Here is a 13,825-nt window from a genome sequence, read left to right as displayed (position 1 = left end):
AACATCATACCTTCCGATCTCTAACTGTGCTACAAGATCATCTTCTTTACTCCGTATACTGCATGCACTCAATTATAAAACCTTCACCCTTTTTGATTTTGTTCCTCCTTTTACACTCCAACTCAACCTACTGACTGCAATTCTGCCCTATCCTTCCTGCCAGTCTCACTACATAGTGCCTCTGCTTGTAACCCAATAGCACTATCTCTCCATTTCCCATCCCCCTGCCAAGATACTCTCTGTCACTGTGTTTTGTTACAGAGTAGCACACACAAAATGCTGTAGGAACTCAGCAGGTCAGGCAGCATTTATGGAAAGGAATAAAGAAGTGATGTTTCTGGCTCTTCATCAGAACTGGAAAGGAAGGAGAGGGGAAGGAGTACAAGTTAGAAGGCGATGGGTGCAGCCAGCTGAGGGGGAAAGGGGAGAAATGGGAAGTGATAAGTGGAAAAGGGAAAGAGCTGAAGTAGAATGAATCTGATAGGAGAGGAGACTGCACCATGGGAGACTGGAGAGGAGGAGGGGCACCAGAGGTATTGGTCTTATAGTCTATACTAGTATCAGGTGCTGCTCCTTCAGCCTAAGTGTGGCATCATCTTGGCCATGGACCGATGTATCGGAATGGGAATGGAAATTGGGAATTAAAATAGTTGGCTGATGAGAAATCCTGCTCGACAAAGCAGACCGCCAGTCTACATCAGGTCTCACTGATGTAGAGGAGGCCACACTAGTAGCACCAGATAGAGTAGGTGACCCCGAAAGAGACTCTGGTGAAGCATTGCCTCACCTGAAAGGACTATTTCGGACCTGAATGGAGATAAGGGAGGAAGTGAATGGGCAAGTGTTGCACTTCTTCCACTTGGAGGGATAAGCGCCAGGAGGGAGATCAGTGCAGAAGGAATTAATTATGGACTTAATTGTGTATTAAGTTACACGTAGAATCAGATAAAGTAAATATGATTCTTAATGACAACATTCTTCAAGATTAAATATAGTTAACATTGTTTCTTTCTCTATGTGAAAAATTAAGTAGTGATGATATAATTTATGATAAAAATAATCTGTGGAGTTTTTTTAAAACAGGACCAATTGCCAGAAATATGGTAATTATTATCATTTGTGCAACAGTATAAATATTTGAACATTCAACAATTCACAGTACAGGCTGATATTCTCACTGTATGGGACAAGTCTTGTAGTCACTATTTAAGCCAGGTCCATATTTATTTAATTTACACATTACCTACAGGTTAACCCACCACTGTGTTACGGCCACTTGATTTGGATTTCACCCTCACAGAGTTCACAAATCATTACCCAGAAATGTGAGATGTGGAATTAAATACACTCTTGCAGGATTCATGTGAAAGTAAATCATTCATTTTTTTTTTCAATTTGCATTATGGAAACTTATGATACTGACCACTTTCATGAAAGAAGACTCCTCTCATCAGGGAATTGCTTATCCAGTCACTTCAAACTACTTCCAGTGGGGAACAGGAAATTCAATCAGTGATCAGCTGTAATCTATTTATTGCTCAGCAAATGGTCAGCATTTATTCCCCATCTTTAATTTCCCTTGTGAGGATATTGTGAGTGGCCTTTTTGAACCGAAGTAGTTATGCTAGTAAAAGTACTCTGACTGTGATATTAGTTAGGGTGTCTGTGGATTTAAACCCACCAGTGATGTGGGACATCAGTGGGGAGGTAATTAATTATGTGTTTAATTATGTATTAAGTTACACCTAGAATCAGATGAAGTGAATATGATACTTAATGACAAAATTCTTCAAAGCTAAATATACGTATTTAACATTGTTTCTTGCTACATATGATGAGGGAATGGGAATATATTGCCAAGACAGGACGCAGGAAGCTATATGCTTTTGAAAATCAAAGTGTCAATATCAGGACATTGAAAGAAAAACAGAAGATGCTGGGAAAACACAGAATGTCAGGCAGCATCTGTGGAAAGAGAAACAATCAACGGCTTGTTCTGGGAAAGAGGACCCTGCGTGTGATAGTCTTCCAAAGTGCCTGAAATCCTTGTTTTTATGAGTGAAAGAGGTTGCAAGCTTGGGGCACTGTGTCAGAATGGTCTAGGCCAGTAACTGAGTGTGTATTGTAGACTATATCCACTGCAGTTACAATGGATTTGTGGTACAGGGAATGAATGTTCAGAGTGGTGGATGGGGTATCGATCAAGCAGGCTGCTTTGTTCAGAATTGTTCCTTAATCATTAGGTTGTTGGAACTGTAAGTGATGGGTTTGATATTGCAGTAATTGAAGAAAATTCAACATTTTAGAATTTGAAATCTTACAAATGTTTACTATTTCAAGTTCTGCAAATTAATGATATTTTGTTGAATGCAGAAAGTACTGAAATATTTGCAAGGTTTTGGCATTGTGCTAAATAGTCATTCAGCACAGAAATAGGCTGTTCAGCCCACAATGTCTGCAATGATCAGTAAGCACCCTATTATACTGCACTCAGTTTTTTCCTGTCACATCTTCAAGACCCTGCCGAATTCTCCTGCCACCCATTTGCACTATGGCAGTTTACAATTAATGTGTGATCTTATCAACCAGAACATCTTTGGGAAGTGAAAGGAAACCTGAGCACCTGAGAAACCCATGTGAAAGTGAAAATTCCACACAGATGGTACCAGAGTCCAGCATCACTGGATATTTGAGACACTAGCTCTGATTGCTGTGTAGCCGTGCTACTTTGAGCAAAGGACATTTCAACGTTTCTTCATATTAGGAGCCTGATTCTGCAAATACTAGAACATTGAAATCTTAATCATTTTGATTATAATTATTGACTGAAATTCTTGCACTTTGTTGTACTTGATAGAAAATTTTATGTAAAGAATGGATGGGAGATTAAAATAATTACTGGCAACAGATATAGTAAGTGCAGTCTGTAGAAATCTTTTATGCTTCTTGACTTCCCATGTCTCAGTCTTAGAGACATGGAAAGTGAAGAGGGCAAAAGAATACAAAGACTGAATTTTCAAATGATCTAGAGTATGTCTATCATTCAGTGATTCAGACTCAAGCTACCTTCTACAGCAGATAAATACCTATGACGTGCTTTTTATCAAAGTGTGCATTATTGTGCTTCTGTAAATGATACTGGCATAAAATTGACAGCAGTTTATCCAGAGATATGGTGTGCAAATCTGGAGGTGATAAAGAGTCTGGTTTTGTAATTTGCTACAACAAAATGGCAGGAACATTTTTTAAAGGTTGTTAAACCTTGAAGAATGTTGCAATTAAAGCAATGCCATAAGAAGGAAAAGTATTATTCAAAATAATCTCACTCAAGCTATTTTAGGAAACAAGCCCAAAAGAATAGAAGTGATCAACAAGTGTTTTTAAATTATTTACATTAAAATTACTTGAGCTAACTTTTGCAAGATGAAATCTGGTTAATTCTCAGTGAACAGTGATATCAACTGGAAGCTCAGTGATTTTGTTGTGATGGAAAATCTTGTCAGGGAGTCTTAAGAATATAATGTGAGTGTTAAGTATTGTTGCAGCAGACAAAGTATATTCTCAAGTTAGCAGTTCTTGTAGACACCAAATTGTACTGCTTGGATATCTAAGGAAGGATGTCCAAAGAAGGTTCATGAGAATGGTCCCAGAAATGAAAGGTTTAATATATGAGGAACATTTGATAGCTCTGGGCCTGTACTTGCCTGAGTTTAGAAGAATGTGTGGGGTGGGGAGGATCTCATTGAAACCTATTGAATATTGAAAAGCCTAGATGGAGTGGATGTAGAGAGAATGTTTAATGGGGGAGTCTAGGACTAGAAGGCATAGCCTCAGAATACAAGGACATTCCTTTAGAACAGAGATGACGAGCAATTTCTTTAGCCAGAGGGTGGTGAATCTGTGGAATTCGTTGTCACAGAGGTCAGTAGAGGGCAAGAACTGGACTCTCTCACGGTGGTGTCTGAAAAGAGGATGCTGTCTAAGTTGCATGCCATTTTGGTCAATGTTTCCCATCCACTACATAATGGAATGGTTGGGCACAGGAGTACATTCAGCCAGAGACTCATTCCTCCGAGATGCAGCACAGAGCGTCATAGGAAGTCATTCCTGCCTGTGGCCATCAACTCCTCCCTTGGAGGGTCAGACACCCTGAGCCAATAGACTGGTCCTGGACTTATTTCGTAATTTACTGGCATAATTTACATACTACTACTTAACTATTTATGGTTCTATTACTATTTATTATTTATGGTGCAACTGTAATGAAAACAAATTTCCCCCGGGATCAATAAAGTATGACTATGACTATGACTATAAGTCATTGGGTATATTTAAAGCATAGGTTGATAGGTTCTTGATTAGTAAGATTATCAAGATTTATGGTGGGTGAGGAAGGCAGGAGAATGGGGTTGAGAGGGATAATAAATCAGCCATGATAAAATGGTGGGGCAGACTCAATAGGCTGAATGACCTAATTCTGCTCCTGTCTTCTAGTCTTATGGTCTTAATGGAAAATTACATTGGAATATTTTTGTATTTTAATTAACTATTGAAAATATATTTGGCAATAATACAATGTTCAAAAAGATTATTTTTTATTGCTATGGAAATACAAAGCTTGCAGTGTTAATGGTATAATTTTACAGGTGTTAAGAGTAATGCTGAAGACATTATGAAGCCCTTTTGCTTAAGCCACATCCAGCATTTTGGAGGCTAATTTCATGCAAATATATTATGTAGATTGAATACCTCTATGTAAACTTCAGAGAAGTTGTATTGCCTGGTAAAAACCTTACCAGCAGATTAAAAACTTACTCCTTTACTCTGAGTAACACCTCCCACCTTTTTAACATTGATGTTTCTTGTGGGAGATTTCATTTATCTCTTTAAAACACTCTAAAACCATTTTAAATGGTCTGATGGTAACTAAAATCTTTGATTAGTTACAGATAAAATGTTTTATTTGGTAATTCAAATCAAGATTGATTTTGTCTGCACAGGTATATTGAGAACTCAAATCAAACTTTATTTACCTTTAACACTATTTCAATTCTAAAATAAAAGGTACGGAAAAATTCTTCTCAGTACTTTTCCCAAGGACCAATATAGCTTTGACGAAAGTTTAGCTGAAATTGACTTTATATTAAAGTCAAGGCAGTGCAGATAGTGAAACAGTGTGCAAATTTACTGTTCTTGGTGATTTTACTGCATTTATTGCAATGAAAATCCATTGATTTTTCTCACCTCTTCCCACCTTAAAAAGTGATCTAATATGAACACTACTGTAATTTTTACTGTAGTATATGATATGTAAATTATGTTTTATAGTCATGTCCTGGACATGCACTGTTTATCACATTATTAGTTTGTTTATGATTCTGAAAAGCTGTTTTCCTTGAAATTTCTATGAACTTTACAAATAACTCCATGCTTTACTGCATTGTTGCAGTCCAATGCACAAAGATACGAGAGGATGCCGATTTTTACACTATGTTCTTTCTCTTCAGTCAGGTGGTCAATATACATAAAAGCTATTTTCTAGATTCATACTCATTGTAATATCGCTGTAGTTTGTTATTTTGTTTCTCTAATCTTTTATATATTCATTCCCCACCCCAAACCTCACCCTTTCATGCAGTTAATTAGAACTCAGTTGGACCAGCCACTTGCTTCCCATTCTGAAATGCTGTTGCCACAGGAGAAGGATGCCAGCCAGGACTTTGCACCCCTGCAGGCCGAAATGGACACTTCATACAGCATTCTGAGAGAGAGGTCAGGGAACAGCAGAGCACATTCACGTTCCTCAATTTACTCTCTTCATGTTAGTTCAACCACGGAATCCTTGCGAGCGGTGCAGAATGGTTTCTACAGCACATTTAGATAACCTGGAAGTCTATTTCAATGTATGCTTGAGTTAAGTAAACATCTCTTGTTGAATGGCAATCATGAGCAATGCTGTATTTATCTGATATTCAGGTGATCACCAATGTATTGTGCATATCATTATTATTATTTGGTTTTAATTTTTTTTATTTTACATATAACTGTATTTTAAATGCAAAAAACACATTTAAAGTAGTTTTCCTTAGGTTTAAAATCAATAAGTCATTTTAGTCTCTATCTATCAAAGTTTTTATACATGTCTGTTTTAAATTGGGATACAGCACTTTAATAGGATCGCTAAAGCTATTTGAAGTGTATACCAATGATTCCTGTCATTTCATGGCAGCGCTGTCATGGTTCACTGAGCCCCCTCTTCGCTCTTGTCAACCAAACTGAAGACAAGCATTTAGTTGCAAACTTTAAGCAGGTTATGCAGAGTGGAGAGGATGTGACTGGTTCTTCTCATCACAATAATGTCATTCCTGGTCAGTGTGAGATTGCCTCTCTTTGAGTTACATGATGATAGCATTGTGCAGCTGTAGGTACTGAGTTAACAGCTGGATCTGGTCCCTGCAGGCCCCCAGCATCAACCTTTCACCAGAAAGGTGAAACAAATATGCTTGGAGAACTAAAGATGACATGTGTATGTGGTGCACAAGGTGAATGCCTGAATCAGTGTCATTATTGCAACTAATCCAATTACCATGCTTTCAAATACTTCTTAAAGTAATTTCTTTAGCCTTGGTGCAAAAGTGAAACAGGATTCTTAAACTGGACTACTGCAGTTAAAATCATCTCACTGACCACAAGTCCTGCTGCAGATGCTGTGTAGCACTCCCAGATTTCACTGCCAGCCTGTTACCAAGTGCAATGTTTCACAGCAGAACAACCTGGTGTCATTCTCTCCATGCTGTATTACAACATGCCCTTTTTACTCAAGCAATGGAGTATGCCTCCTATTCCCCCTCGACTGAGGGGAAATGTACTGAAACGCAAATTTATACATGAGAGCAAACAAAAAGGTGAATGGAGTAAATCAAGTAAGAAGAATGTAATATTTTTGAAATCCCTAGGTTGATTAACCTTTTTCCCGTCAAACTATACCACCTGCGAAAAAAGGTCCAGTGTTAGAACACGAGCAGTTGCCCTGCATTTTCTGCTTTGTAGCACACAGAAGGAAAAAGCGCACGTCAGGCCAAGATGTCAGTGTGTTGACAGCAAGCCCCTGTGACATTTCAGCTCGAAAGAGCAAATGTCTTGCAACCAACTGGTCAAATATCAAATAATAGGTCAGGCAGGAAGAAGCTGAGTGGTAACCATGAGCCGATTTCTGGTAATATATTTGACAAGCTTTTAGGTGCCTGTAATTTATGAAGTGATATTCAGTTGGTCACCAATATATTGTGCCTTGCCTAATGTCTTCAATAAGTAAGTTATTCAATACTAACTAAAGCTTTTAGCCCTCAGATGTAAGCACTATTTTTACCAAATGTTTGAGGAGGAATTTGCTTCAGTCAAAATGGAATTCTGTGCCAATTTTTAAAAACTTGTTTACAAACTCTTTAAATAGATGTGGAGTGATATAATGCTTTTGAATTGATAATAATAAATTCAATTTGCATTCAGAAGGACTATTTTTATCATTATTTCCCTTAACATCTGCATATTTCAATATCATGAAAGTTATTAAAATAATCTGAAACTTATTTATGCACAATACTTAAACATCCTAAAAACTCATTTAATCCACAAAGCAGCAATAACCTCCCTGAGACATTGAGAGTTTAGCAATTGTGTAATTTCGGATGCAAGATAAATTTCAATCTTGCCTTCACAATTCACTGGATATATGGTGGAAACAGGTAGAAATTGGCAACAACAAGGTCTGAAAATCGTTTCACTCTGGAGACATTTTCAAAATCAACCACTTTACAAGGAGGTCACAGTAAAAATAAACTCACTTTCTGCAGACATCTACAGTAAATGTTGATGACAGCCTCCATTTAGCTTAAGCTAGGGACACATTTCTCTACAAGTATAGGGGTAACAGTGGATCAAAATTTGACCATTTGACATAGTACCCCCGGTGAACAGTGATTTGTGAGAAAGAACTGTGGGATCCTACGAGCCTTGAAGTGATACAATGAGTATTGTTTCCAGCTTCTTCTCTGGCACCTGCTGGAGAACATTAAAGTAGCATTTTCCTTGTTGAATAGCCTTATCCAAATTCCCTGGACTGACTAAGATACTAGAGAGCAAAGGAACTGATAAATTACCAACAGTTCAGAAAATTCCTGCCTTAGGTTGCGAGAGCTCCCGAATAATTATAGCAATTCTGTAAAATCCTTGGAGGGTGGTTGGGTCATTTTGAAATGGATGCTGAACATTTGGTATATCAGCAGCTCACTTACTCTGTCAGCAAAGCCACTTCTCAGCTTTAAGCTTTATTAGCACTGAGCTGCAGGCATTAAACAGGAACCCAATGCAACTCATTTCTTTTCTGCAGTGGAAAACTGGGCACCTGTAGCCACAGAATGTTGAGAGGAAAAGTTAGGGGCAGGGCTGTAAAGGTGGTGTGTGATGAGAATAGACTGGCAGTAAGCCAGAAGATTGTTGGGAATAGAGGTTAACTGTAAAGGCCCATTGAAAATCACCTTTCAAAACAAAAAGAATAGTATATTTCTTAGACTGGTTCAATCTCATTTGATCATGGCTTTAGGCCACACTGATGGTCTGAAATCTGGCTACTTACAGAAGGCATCTCAAGGCACTGGAGAGACACAACCAACATTGTTTCTGTGAAATCCTCCAAAGCTACTAGCAAGAAAAGCAAATCAACATAACAATTCTCCCCCAACATCCCCAGCATTGTGACCCTAATTACATTTCATCAGTTCTGAAGGGCTGGCCATATCATTCACGTGCACAACACCAGACTCTGAAAAACACACACTGTCATGGCAAAGGATTACCAGGTAGAAAGAAGAAATGATCTGAGTATGCTCTCAAAGACTCCCTAAGAAGTGTAATATTGTCACTGAATCATGGAAATTTATGGCTCGTGATCACTGAAGGCAGAGAAGGAATAATCTGGATGGTACTCAAAACCACAAAACTGTTAATCTGTAGCGCAAGAAGCTCTGCTTCAATGAAAGAAGGATCAGACCACAACTGCCCACACACCCACCCCATCAGGCACATCCCTTTCCCTAACTGTAGCAGAATCTGCAGGTCCAGCATTTGCCTCATCAGTAACCTCAAAACCATAAAACTGGAGTGGATGCAAGATATTCTCAATCCCAAGAGATGATAAAGTCTAGATTGCATGATCCTGAGAACCAGTAATAGCTAAGTTAGTTAAACACAAGGAAACCTTACAAACCCACCCAATACAATATTACAATGTTTTTAATAGTGAGGCAGCATCATACCTAGATTTGATTAGGGAGCTAATAGTAAAAGAACCCTTAGGAGACAGTGATCATAATATGATAAAATTCACCCTACAGTTTCAGAGGGGAGAGAATGTCGACTCAGACCATGAGAGGCCTGCGTCAGGCATTTTCATGCCTTACAAGGCGCAGATTGGAAGTCTGGGTGGGGCACCACTCCTCGCACAGACTAGAACAATGTGTGATTAAGTGCCTTGCTCAAGGGCACAAACACACTGCCACAGCTGAGGCTCGAACTAGCGATCTTGAGGTAACTAGACGAATGCCTTAACCACTTGGCCATGTGCCCAACACAGTTTCAGAGGGAGAAGATAAAGTCAGGTGCATCAGGGTTACAGTGGAGTAAAGGGAATTACAGAGGCATGAGAGAGGAGCTGGCTAGAGTTGATTGGAAAGGGACACTCCAGGAATGATGCTAGGACAGCAATGCCTGAGTCTCTAGGAGCAATTCAGAAGGTGCAGGATTAATACATCCTAAAGATGAAGGGGTATTCTAATGGGAGGATATTGCAACTATGGCTAAAAAGGGAAGTCAGAGACAGCATAAAAGCATATAAAATACCAAAAGATATTGGAAACTCAAAGGATTGGGAAGCTTGTAAAAACCAACAGAAGGTAATGTAAAAAGGCATAAGGAGAAAAAAGATGAGAATTGAAGGTATAAAAGACACAAGAAATTTTTCAGATATATAAAGAAAAAAGGGGTGAGAGTGCACCACTGAGAAATGATGCTGGAGAGTAGTAATGGGGGACAGAGACATGGTGGATGAATTTAATAAGTATTTTGCGTCAGTCTTTACTATGGAAGAAACTAGCAGTATGCCGGAAATTTGAGAGTGTAAGGGAGCAGGTGTGAGTGTAGTTGCTATGAATAAGGAGAAAGTGCTTGAGAAACTGGAAGCTCTGCATGTAGATAGGTCACCTTTACCTGATGGACAAGGGTTCTGAAAGAGGTAGCTGAGGAGATTGTGGAGGTATTTGTAATGATCTTTCAAGAATCAATAGATTCTGGAATGGTTCCAGAGGACTGTAAAATTGCAAATGTCACTCCACTCTTAAGAAGGGAGGGAGGCAGAAAAAAGGAAATTATAGGCCAGTTAGCCTGACTTCAGTGGTTGGGAAGATGTTCTAGTCCATTATGAGGGATGAAGTTTTGGGGTATTTGGCACATGATAAAATAGGTCAAAGTTAGCATGGTTTCCTTAAGGGAAAATCATGTGTGACAAATCTGTTGGAATCCTTTGAGGAAATAACAAGCAGGAGAAACAAAGGAAAGTCAGCAGATGTAGTGTATTTAGATTCTCAAAAGGCCTTTGACAAGATGCTGCACATGAGGTTGCTTAACAAGAAAACAGCCCATGGTAATACAGGAAAGATACTAGCATGGATAGAAGATTGGCTAACTGACTGGAGGCCTAGAGTGGGAGTAAAGGGGATCTTTTCTGGTTGGCTGCCAGTGATTCGTGGTGTCCCACAGGGTTGGAAATGAGACCGCTTCTTTTCATGTTATATGTCAATGATTAGGACAACAGAATTGATGGCTTTGTGACTGAGTTTCCGGATTATTTGAAGAGAGGTGGAGTGGCAGGTGGTGTTGAGGAAGCAAAGAGTCTGCAAAAGGATTTAGATCGATTGGGAGAATAGGCAAAGAAGTAGCAGATGGAATCTAGTATCGGGAAGTGTATGGTCATGCCCTTTGGTATAAGGATTAAAGGTGTAGACTATTTTCGAAACAGGGAGAAAATTCAAAAATCAAGAGACTTGGGAGTCCTCGTCCAGGATTCCGTAAAGGTTCATTTGCAAGTTGAGTCGGTGGTAAAGAAGGCAAGTACAATGTTAGCATTCATTTCAACAGAACTAGAATATACAGCAAAGATATAATACTGAGGCTTTATATGGCATTGGTCAGGCCACACAGAATATTGTGAGCAGTTCTAGGCCCCTTATCTAAGAAAAGACATGATGGCATTGGAGATGGTCCAGAGTAGGTTCAAGAGAGTGATTCCAGGAATGAAAGGGTTAACATATGAAGTGTGGCTGATGGCTCTGGGCTTGTACTCTGGAGTATAAATGAATGAAGGAGATCTCATTGTAACCTATCAAATACTGAAAGTCTGAGATAGAGTGGATGTGGAGAGGATGTTCCCTATAGTGGGGGAGACTCGGACCAGAAGGTACAGACCCTAAACTGAGATGAGGAGGAATATCTTCAGCCAGAGGGTGGTGAATCTGTGGAATTCGTTGCCACGGGTAGCTGTGGAGGCCATGTCTCTGGGTGCACTTAAGCAGAGGTTGATAAGTTCCTGATTAGTCACGACGTGACAGGGAGAAGGCTGGAGAATGGGGTGAGAGGGAAATGGCTCTCCATCTGACATCGAGCCTTGACTTTCAGACTCATTGGTCACGGGACCCGGAACTCCAGCTTCCTGCCACTCGATGACCTGGGGTGTGGTGACCAGCCCTCATATGGACAGCTCAAAAAGGACCGTTGATCCCACTGACCGGGGGGGCGGACTCGCTGACCCAAGGAATCACCAGCCCTCATCCATGGGGCCCACCAATCTCAGTCATTGACCACAGCTATCAGTGGTCTTCATCCGCAGTGCTTACTGACCTGACATCCATCCATAGCAGTTCAACAAGACTGAGCTGGAGATGTAAGGTGACGTTTTACAGGCAACTCACTAAACTACTATCTATTCTACCAAATATACTTCTGGACTACGATCACCGCAATCCACTGCCTGTAATGTCCCTTTTGAACCATCTGAGCTATCTGGCATATTTGCAATCTCCTGAAGGATTCAGTGAACTGGACTCTTGAACTACCATTGCTGCAGACCCCATTACTGGAGCAGAATTGAAGTGGCAGGGCCCAGGCCAAGAGCAAAAAAAAAGCGATGTTTTGCCAATTTAAACACCAAGTCAAACGAAAAAGATTACAGCATTGAGGCTGAGGGCCGAGGATGAACCAGTGCTCACCTCACCGGGATGGGTTTGACCTGTCTGTGTCTCTTCTCACTACTTCCTTCAGGCTGATGGTGCAGGCGTCTTGGATCCCACGTCACCACGTTCAGGAGTAGTTGTTAACCCACAGCTGTCAAGCTCCTGGACGGGATTCACTCGCCTCAGCACTGAACTGGCTCCACAGCTGTGGTGCAGCAGTCGGGCTCCTGGACCAGCTTCACAGCAGTGGACTCACTTTCGGGGTCTCTGCAATTCATGTTCTGTGTACTGTTCATTTATTTTTTTATTTGTTATATAATTTGTACTTTTGTCGCACATTGGATGCCTGTCATCTTGGTTATGTGAGTTTCTTTGTGGATTCTTTTGTATTTCTTGGTTTTGTAGCTGACTGAAAGAAGATGAATTTCAAAGTTTTATATGGTGTACATTCTTTGATAATATATTTATTTTAAACTTTGAACAGGAATTACTGGCTTTCAACCTAGTAATACTGACCTGGACTCTGGCCAGACCTCTAACTCCCTCTCATCCCTGTCACTAGCCCTGACTCACTGCACTGTCCCCAAAACCATCCCTACAAACCGGAAAAAACAGCTAAATCTAATCTTCTACCTGGATGGACATCACAGCTCACGCCATCATGACTTCACGGTCACTGGCTTCAGTCAGTAAGGCTCCAATATATAGGCATAAATCTCACATTCACATTTCCAAACCTTACATTTCCAAAAATGTAAGGATAATTAATTCCTTGTCAAATATTCAGATTTTAATCAGATGCCAAAGTTCAACCTTTTCACCTATTTTGTAAGCACCGCGATTGTAAAATATATAACAGTTAACCATTCCAACATTAGCTGTTAAACTTGATTTAAAACATATCTGGCATTCTAAGTAAAACACTTAGCAAAATTGATATCTTATACGCAGGATCAGCAAACCTTCAGGAAAATAAAAGCCCAGTGCTAAGTCAATTGGAAAGTGCTGACAAATTGAAGGCTATGTCAAAGGAATCTAATAATTGGATGAATGTTATTTTGCACATCTCAATATGGAGTAGACCAGTATGTACTCTCAATATAATTTACATATCATGATATTTTTGAATAGACTCAAACTGGCAAATCTCCCATGGTATCATTAGAGGTGCTTATCTGGCAAATCTCCCATGGTATCATTAGAGGTGCTTATCTGAAGTACCTATGTTAATACCATGGGACATCTGCTTCGTTTTTTGCTGAGTAATGAACAATAAGTTATTGGTATCATTAATTACTGTTGATTGCATACATTAAGGTGTGTTTTGAGTAACACTGTGGAATTAGTCATTAATGATAAATAATTGTGTAGAAACTACAATCAAATGTTTACTTAGCAAACTTTTAATGTATTTGTGAAACTCTTTTAATTGTACGGATTTCTTTAATTTGGAATTTCAAATGAATTTCCTGTTGCACTGTGGTGATTTTGTTCCACCAGAGGATGTGAGTTGCTGGCAATTTGATATAAATAGTAGATTTCCC

General features: G+C 39.5%; 1 protein-coding gene across 1 annotated transcript in view; it reads left to right on the top strand.

Annotated features, from left to right (window-relative positions):
* ccdc171 (coiled-coil domain containing 171) overlaps window positions 1–5,984 on the top strand; it is a 478,351-nt gene extending 472,367 nt beyond the window's left edge. Inside the window, exon 25 of the mRNA XM_072258224.1 lies at window positions 5,639–5,984. Within this exon, the coding sequence (XP_072114325.1) occupies window positions 5,639–5,884 (246 nt within the window). The 3' untranslated portion in view covers window positions 5,885–5,984. The remainder of the gene's footprint in view (window positions 1–5,638) is intronic.
* Window positions 5,985–13,825: the final 7,841 nt, after the last annotated feature.

Source organism: Mobula birostris, chromosome 5, assembly GCF_030028105.1.
Source record: "Mobula birostris isolate sMobBir1 chromosome 5, sMobBir1.hap1, whole genome shotgun sequence".
NCBI lineage: Eukaryota > Metazoa > Chordata > Chondrichthyes > Myliobatiformes > Myliobatidae > Mobula > Mobula birostris.
This window is presented reverse-complemented; position numbering and strand designations above follow the sequence as displayed.